Consider the following 8,244-nt stretch of genomic DNA (forward strand, 5'->3'; position numbering starts at 1 on the left):
GCGTGCCAACTACAAAGAAGCGAGACGAAGGGCTGGCTGCAGGTGGTGACGACGCGAGGGACGTCGACGGTGCAGGGGCCTCTGGGGCGTGCAGGCTTGGTGGCTGGAGGGCCGACATGGTGACGGGCTGACGTGTGGAGCCAGGCCCAGGAAGGCCGCGTGTGGGAGCCGCCGCCGAGGTGTTGGTATGTGTGCAGCCACAGGCGCTGCAGAAGAGATGGCGGACGAGTCGGCGCAGCTAAAAAGGAAGTGAGGGGATGGTGTTGCTGCAGGAGAGCGAAAGGACAGAGCAACTAGAAGGTTGCGTTGGTGTGGTTGGCGACTGGGTTAGCTGGCGCGTTGGTGGACGGCCTGGCTAACAGCGCAAAGGAAAAGGAAGACTAACACAGAGAAGAGGCTGCAGTGCTGGCGACTAGAGAGAGACTGCCATCACGGTAGTGAAGTAGGGCGGAGCCGACGGGGAGTTGGCGTAGGTGCAGTACGTATGAAGGTGGTCGCCTCTAGTGTGCGCAGGCGATGACAGAGATAGAGGTGTTGCTGGGGTTTTATATATGATCGCTGCAGTGGTTAGCGTGGCTGGATGGTGGTGAAAGGCACTGGAGCTGCCTGGCGAGGGACTGGCACCGTGTGATGGTAGCCCAGCAAAGAGATAGCTGCAAGTGTGAGAGAAGAAGGTCCTTGGTGACTGAGTGGCGGCTGCAGAGGTGATCAGCGGCCTGGAATGAAGCTGCTGCAGAGGCGCAGAGGAGAGCGTGCAAGAAGAAGGCGCCAAAGGGGTCAACTGCAGGTCTGAAGTGACGTGGAAGCCGTATTGGGCTGGATATTGGGCTGGTGTTGGTGTTGGGTTTTGGGGAGCTCACGATTGCAGAGAAGCTGCCAAGAGGACAGTTTTACAGAGAGGCTGGCGACTGACAGTGAAGCAAGTTGCTGCGGCTGGTAGCTGAAGCAAAGAGTGAGGGAATAAAGCCTGATAGTGCAAAGGAATCACTCGTGTGACTGGGTTTTGCTTTGGGGAACTGGCAGTGAACTGGTGGTGTGGCAGAGAGGACTTCAGCTGAGGTGCAGTGCAAAGAACAAAGAGGTCTGCTGCTGCAGAGGAGCAAGGAGCGAAGGGATTTGGGAGCGACCAGGAGCTGGAGAGGGCTGATTGCGAGTGGGTGCTTGCTGAAGCTGGTGTCTGGGATATCTTGGGATATCCACCTCTGTAAAGGTCAAGGTCTTTTCTGAAATATGAGTCTTGTTCATGCTCTTTGGTCTGGTGTTCTGGTGTGTTTGCATGCGTGTGTGGAAGTGTGGCATGCTATAAGGGTGTAGACAGCTTTACCGCTTCCGTGCCATCAACGTGTCAAGTTAAGAGTCATCGACAAAATTCTTCTAGCATAATGACATGAAAGAGCTCTGTTTTCCAGTGCTTCTTGTCTCAAAAAGATGTTTGTTTAGAAGGGGTGAAAGCAAAAGCTTGAAGCATATATTCTAACATAGACCATATTGGTAGCTTTTGCTTCAAGAGCTACTTTGACATTATTATTGCTATGGGAAATTTGGGTTGGAAACATAACAAAACAAAGCAAAGGGACACGTGACCATGTAAGAATTCTCAAAAAAAAAAATCAAAGAAAATCTTTAGAATTCTCGAATGTATTACTTTGAGATTATTATTGATGTGGGAAAACATAACATAACAGAGCAAAGGGACACATGACCATGTAAGAATTCTCAAATGGCTTTTTTTTTCCCCTTTATGACTTGAAAGCTCAAACATGTGTATGACTTTGAAGCAATTGTGAATCCATATAAAAGGCCTTAATGCCTGACAAATTCATTACTTAATTCAACATAATTGAAAAATGATTGGATCCTATCTAAAAACGCCAATGTTGAGTGTATTCTTTCAACGTACATGATAGGAGAAATTTATTGTGGTATGTATGAGCTTTGTTGTGATTTGTGGTCCAAGGTTGTAGTTGAAAAGTTGCCAAAATTTTTTCTCAATGATATTGTTTTAAAAGCTAAAAGTTTGTTGTTAAGTTTTAGATTTATTTTAAAACAATAAAAACCAAGAAGTCCAAAGTTAACTTTCTTTCTTCATGACTCCATTATTTGGTTTTTGTTCATAGCCTAATTTCTACATTCTCAAAATTTCATTTGTTATGAATAGTTAATAAATGATTCAAATTTCTATGTATGGCTTCTTGTTTGTGCTTTTTGATGTGTATGAGAAGCATAGGTGCTATGATACAAATATTTTTAGCAACTTTGATAGTGCTTATATTGTTAATTTAGTAAAAGTGGGCAGTCAAGGTTTGTGTCTACCTAATCATAATCAGACTCTTTCCCTGCCAAAGATAATGCTGACAGCCTGCCTAGCTCAACCATGAATGGTTTCTTTTCTAAGCTAAGGGGCTGCCGCAAGAGGGTTCCGTCACAATCTCCATTATGACAATTTGGAACTCGCACGTGTAAACAACGGAACCTGCAGCTCCCAGCCCACTGTTTTGGCCGGGGACACAGGCAGGGAGCTGGTGTGCAAGCCCCCTAAGGTCATCTCCTCCGGTGCCCAAAGACATGTAGGTTAGAATGCAAATCACCATGAGCCATGCTTTAGATGCCATCTTGGAAGCATTTGTTACCATTTGTACATAGACAAAGTGGATAGAGGTATATGAACCCCATTTTTGTTTGGCATTGATACTTGTTTCGTTGTTCGGTCTTACCCTGATTCATCCTATACAGCTTCTCTTCAAAGAGAAGGTAATATGTATCAAAAATTTACCTTCTCTTCAAAGAGAAGGTAATATGTATCAAAAATTTACCAGACAATTGCATGTATTTTCTGTGTATATCAGGTCCATTGCCACAAACAAATCAGAACATATCTTTAAAGGAACACAAACCATCTTTGAAATGATGGGACACAGCAGATATCTCTTAGAATAACCTCTCGTCTTTCTATTCTTGATATGAACTTACTTGCACTATGGCAATCATTACACATCCTCATATTTTTGGTCACACGGAGCGTTTGTCCAGGTGCCGTGTTGAGAAGCCCAAAAGCTATGGCCATCTTTTCTGCATGTTCACACAACAATGCTTCCTTCTCGTCCGAAATGGGTTTCACAACCTGACCTATATTGGGTACATGTCCTTGCTCCTCCATACGCAAGCTCAAGGATTCTAGCAGTTCTGAGATTTCCGCACTTGGGGTGTCGCCCCCTAAGAACTCATGAACTTTCTTGTTCACCTCTATTGTAGCAATCGCAGGCTTTTTCTTTGCACCCGCTTGTTTTCTCAACTCCTCTATTCTACATGCAGCATCCAGCCTGCCGGCACTTGCATAGATGTCAGCCATGAGCACATATGGTGGGGCACTTTCAGGATTTATCTGAACCAACTGCTGAAAGCATCTCAGACCTACTTCCAATTCTTCATAAGTCTTGCAGGCGGTGAGCAGAGCTGCCCACATTCCTTCATCATACAAAGACTGTGGCACAGTCTTTAACAAGAAGCCCTCTGCCTCATACACACGTCCTGATCGGGCGAGAAGATCAACGATGCAGGTGTAGTGACTAATGGTTGGTGTGATGCTATACTCTTCTCTCATCATCTTGAAATACTCCTGACCCTTGATTACCATGCGAGCATGGCTGCAGGCAGTGAGAAGACATGTAAATGTGATGCTGTCCGGCTTAACCCTTTGCTTTTGCATGTCCTCAAAACATTGTACGGCCAGTGTACCCTCATGGTTTATGGCATACGCTTTTATCATCGAGTTCCATACACAAATGTCTCGAATCAACAACTTGTCAAACACTTCCTGTGCCTCCAAAAGTGAGCCACCTTTCGCATACATCTCAATCAGAGTATTGCTAATGAAAAGATCACTATCATACTCCTTATGTATGATCTCCATGTGTAATTCTCGGCCCTTGTCAATAGCTCCCACGTTTCCGCACGCTTTCAAGACGCTAGCAAATGTGACAGCATCAGAAAAGATGCCCTCCAGTTGCATCTGCTCAAAGAATTTCAGCGCTTCATGACCGGGTCCATGTTCAGCATATCCTGCAATCAATGAGGTCCATGACATGGCATCCGGAGAGACGCCCTCCAGACGCATCTGTTCAAAGCACTTCAATGCCTCTCGGATGGATCCATGTTCAGCATATCCTGCAATTAGCACATTCCATGACACAACATTTCTAACTAACAGTTTGTCAAAGACCTCCCGTGCCTCTAAAAGTGCGCCACATTTAGCATACATATCAACCAAAGAGTTACCAAGAAAGATATTGCTTTGTAATCTTTTTCCAGTCACCTCCCTACCAATTTCTCGGCCTTTGGCGATGGCACCTATGCTACCACATGCCTTCAGCACACAAACAAGAGTGAGATCGTTTGGAGAGACTCCCTCCACCTGCATCTGTTGAAAGCATTGCAATGCTTCCTGACCAGGTCCATGTTCTGCATATCCTGCAATTAATGCAGTCCATGATACAACATCTCGAACAGTCAGCTGATCGAAGACCTCCCTTGCCTTTGTAAGTGAGCCACATTTGGCATACATGTCAATTAAGGCATTGTCAACATAAAGATCTCTTTCCATTGCCATTTGCATGATCTCAGCATGTAACTCTCGGCCTCTTTCAACATCTTTCAGCCGAGCACAAGCTTTCAAAAGTGCCATAAAAGTGTACACGCTCGGATGGACACCATTCTGTTTCATCCTCTGGTAAAGTTTGAAAGCATGTTGTGATTGCCCATAATCAATACATCCCAGTATAAGAGCAGTCCACGTATGCTCATTCTGATAACATAGCCTCCTCAAAACCTGCTCAGCATCACGCATACACCCACATTCCGCAAACATTTGCACGATGTAGTTCCCGACTGCTCTATGAGAGTCCAGTCCATGGCTACAAGCATGCTCATACATGTGCTTGGCATATCCTATGTTTTTCAATTTTCTGCACTTTTGCAAGATACAAATGAAATTCTCAACTGCAGGCAGCTCAGATGTCCTATCTAGTATCCTTACCGCCTCTTCAAGGTGCCACATCCCGCCAACACTCTCTGGATAAGATTGCACTTCCAATGCATCTGATTCCACTCCGGACTTGAGGGTGGCATTGCACAGGTGATCCAACCTTGCTAACTCAACCATTGAGCTAAATTTATGAAGCTTTGAGCTCGCCTTTGCATGCCCACCAGATGCATTGCATGCAACGAAGCCCCAGCTTTCCTTTGTCTTGCACCAGTCCCCTATGGACAACTCCTCTAGAATTTTATGGTTAAAAGTGGGAAGGGCCACATCTGTGTGTAGATACTGTCAACAAAGTTAGTTAGATGGACCCCCCAAAGCCCTGAATTAAGACCTTGATCCAACAATGTAGGAGTGCAAAATATTTGGTCCAATGCTGACAGGAACAAAGGGGGTGGTGTGTGTGACCCAGCGAATGACTGCTTATTAATCTCTCACAATGCAAGGTTATATGGTGATGCACATCAAAATAATGTCATAAAAACAAAAAGGATCAAGGCTTCTAATACCATGGATGATGTCCAGTTTAATCTAGTAGACTGGACTATCTGGAACTTGGAAAGAGGGGACAATAAGATGGGGGTCTCTTACTTTGGATTTGGTGCATTTAAAAAAAAAAAAACACTTGACAGACAAAACTGCATGGTTGCACTTACCTTGTTCGGCCTGAGAGCACCCCTCAAATGGTCCTGTTTGAGTAGTGGGCTCCCTAACTGTAAGCAGGACATTTGTGCAAATTAAAGTTTGCCTGTATATTTTGGTATTTTACAAAAAAAAACAAAAAAGGGAAAATATTAAAAAAATTAATCGGACAAATTCCATTATTTCTCAAATAAAACCATAATGATTCAGATGCAAACCTGAAGGTATTATGGGAAGGGGGAGCGTCAGTTGCAGAGAGAGACGGTAGAGCTCGCATGGCTGCAGCCCCCGTAAGCGCCTGCTGCGCATAACCTTCAAGTTCTAACCTGTGTGGTCCTTCACAAAAGAACAGCTCTTACTTTTCAAGCCAACTTCATCACATAACTTGAATTTTAAATATATGTGTCCTTTTTTAACCTAAGGTCTTGCTAAGGTTTGCCTAAGTTTGACCTTTACAAAAGAACAGCTCTTACTTTTCAAGCCAACTTCATCACATAACTTGAATTTTAAATATATGTGCCCTTTTTTAACCTAAGGTGCCTAAGTTTGACCTGGCTTTAGACATTTGCAAGGTTTGCTAAGTTGGACCTAGTTTTAGGCATTTCCAAGGTTTCCTAAGTTTGACCCAGTTCAGCATTTCAAGTTTAGAACGCCACGAAGAATTTATTTCTTTTGTGCCAAATCTATATGCTGACATGTATTGTCGATGAATTTTCTTCTAATTCCATTTCTTCCGTGTGGTAGAGAAGAATCACCAATCCTAAGAGCATTAGCATCATCCCTCCTAATCCGAGGAGTTTATTCGTGCATTTGTTTAGAGGTTTGCAAGAGTCTGTCCTTGCACCCTTACTGGGGGAGGAATTGTTTGAGTAACCATTCTTCCCTCGACATTCATTTATCTCTAGCTCATTTCTTTTAATTACATTTCTTCTATGTGTTAGGGAAGAATGCTTCACCAGTTCTAAGAGCATTAGCATCATCCCTCCTAATCTGAGTAGTTTATTCATGTGTTTGTTCTTAGAGGTAGTTTCAAGAGTCTGTCCTTGAACCAATCATGTTGGGGGAGGAATTGTTTGAGTAACCATTCATTCTTCCCTCGACATTCATTAATCTTTGGCTCATTTTCTGACCATAGTGAGATGATTGAGCATCCTTTTTAGCTTCTAGTTGTTGTGACCCAAATAATCCCTTGGCATAGTCCGAAAGACTATTGGTCTATGTGAGTAAAGTGACAATTTTCAATTCTAGGTGCATGAGTTCACACTGGCTCCATAGGTCTAGTGAGAATGCATCACTCCAATCATGAGCTGTACACTTGTTATCAACAAATCTGACCACTAAGTCTACCCTAGCAATGGTAGAGACTAACAGCAGTAAGTCCTTTTTTATGCTTGGCACAAATAAGACTTTTGAGAGAGTGATTCACCCACCATTTTCACAGTAAGCAGCAGTGGAGAACAACCTTATCGATTCCTTTTACTAGATATGAGGAGTTTTTTGTAGATGTGGTTGTTCCTCCTTAAGAAGTAGACTCAAGTGAGGAAAATAAATCACGCTGAGAAGTAATGTGCTAGCACCACTATCAAAGTACCAAACATGTTGATTTGTCACACTGACATGTATACATCATGGATGGATAGAAGGATCATAACTGTAGTGTCTACTCATCCTATTCATAGTTCACTGACTAGCACTTGGTGTTGATCCCAACACAGCCATGCTTGACTCTTTCTCTTCTCCTCGTTTAGGATTTTTTTGCATTCATTAATGTAATGGCATGGCTTCTGATAGTAGTTACATTTTCCTTTCTTCTTAGGCTTATCGCTCCCTTCTCGGCATCCTTTTCAAAAGATTGGGCTGATTCTTCATTTGGCTTATAGCCACCCTAAGAAAAGGCTTTGCCATTACCTTTTTGACTGGCAACAAATGCTCGATCTCCCACATACATATAAGTTTAGTTTTGCCAAGATTCCTCTTCTTGCAAGAGCATTGTCAACTCATTAAAAGTAAGGGCATCGAGGTTACCCTTCATCACTCATGAGCTGAAGTGTAGATGCAAAACCATGGTATGAAGAACTTGGTAGAGTTATACAAATAGCAGACACTAAAGAGCTATCTGGATAGGCCTCATCGATACATGCTAACTGCTCCCGGAGATCTTTAATCTTTGTGAGGAACTTATCCATTAAATCTCCCTCCCTCATACATATGCTCGGACTCTAATTACTTTGTGCAAGTGGGCCACTCGTGCCTCATTATGCAACATGCTTCACACTTTTACATGAGCGAATATGAGGAATAATGCTCCTTTTCATTGAAAGTGCCACTAATGTATGTGCATGTGCATCTTTGCCATCTCACTTAGCTTGTTCCGTTGTGGGAGGTGCGGAGGCAAATGCCACAATTACATCAATATCCAAAGTACTTGTGCTATGTTGTTATGCTAGCGAGATAGGGCATGCCTCAATGCCAATAACAACATTCCAAAGCCCTTTGGTGATGACTAGTAAAAAGTATCCCAAATACATTGTTGCTTGCCATTTCAACCCGCAAATAACTAATCTCCT

The 8,244-nt window shown here is 43.4% G+C and overlaps 1 protein-coding gene across 4 annotated transcripts; it reads right to left on the bottom strand.

Moving 5' to 3' along the window:
• Positions 1–2,820: 2,820 nt before the first annotated feature.
• LOC147630340 (putative pentatricopeptide repeat-containing protein At3g23330) lies at positions 2,821–6,052 on the bottom strand. Of its 4 annotated transcripts, none has more exons than XM_086810198.1 (3): positions 5,896–6,052; positions 5,692–5,748; positions 2,821–5,320 (listed from the first exon to the last, which is right to left on the bottom strand). In XM_086810198.1, exon 3 carries the CDS (start codon positions 5,156–5,158, stop codon positions 2,879–2,881), a length of 2,280 nt encoding a protein of 759 aa, XP_086666324.1. In that variant the 5' UTR covers positions 5,159–5,320; positions 5,692–5,748; positions 5,896–6,052; the 3' UTR covers positions 2,821–2,878. The 4 variants fall into 4 exon arrangements, with proteins under 4 accessions (XP_086666324.1, XP_086666322.1, XP_086666321.1 ...); XM_086810196.1 differs by having other exon boundaries at positions 2,821–5,307; positions 5,896–6,043; XM_086810195.1 differs by having other exon boundaries at positions 2,821–5,307; positions 5,692–5,783; positions 5,896–6,038.
• Between the last annotated feature and the right edge of the window lie 2,192 nt (positions 6,053–8,244).

This window comes from Cibotium barometz, chromosome 16, assembly GCF_041138505.1.
Source record: "Cibotium barometz isolate CiBa-2024 chromosome 16, ASM4113850v1, whole genome shotgun sequence".
Lineage (NCBI taxonomy): Eukaryota > Viridiplantae > Streptophyta > Polypodiopsida > Cyatheales > Cibotiaceae > Cibotium > Cibotium barometz.

Excerpts from the sequence above, each read along its gene's own strand:
- LOC147630340 (XM_086810195.1), bottom strand. The coding sequence starts at position 5,954 with ATGCGAGCTCTACCGTCTCTCTCTGCAACTGACGCTCCCCCTTCCCAT. Across the intron at positions 5,784-5,895 it reads CCTTCCCATAATACCTTCAG|GCAAACTTTAATTTGCACAA; the intron begins GTTTGCATCTGA and ends CAAAATATACAG. Across the intron at positions 5,308-5,691 it reads GTGCTCTCAGGCCGAACAAG|ATGTGGCCCTTCCCACTTTT; the intron begins GTAAGTGCAACC and ends ATCTACACACAG.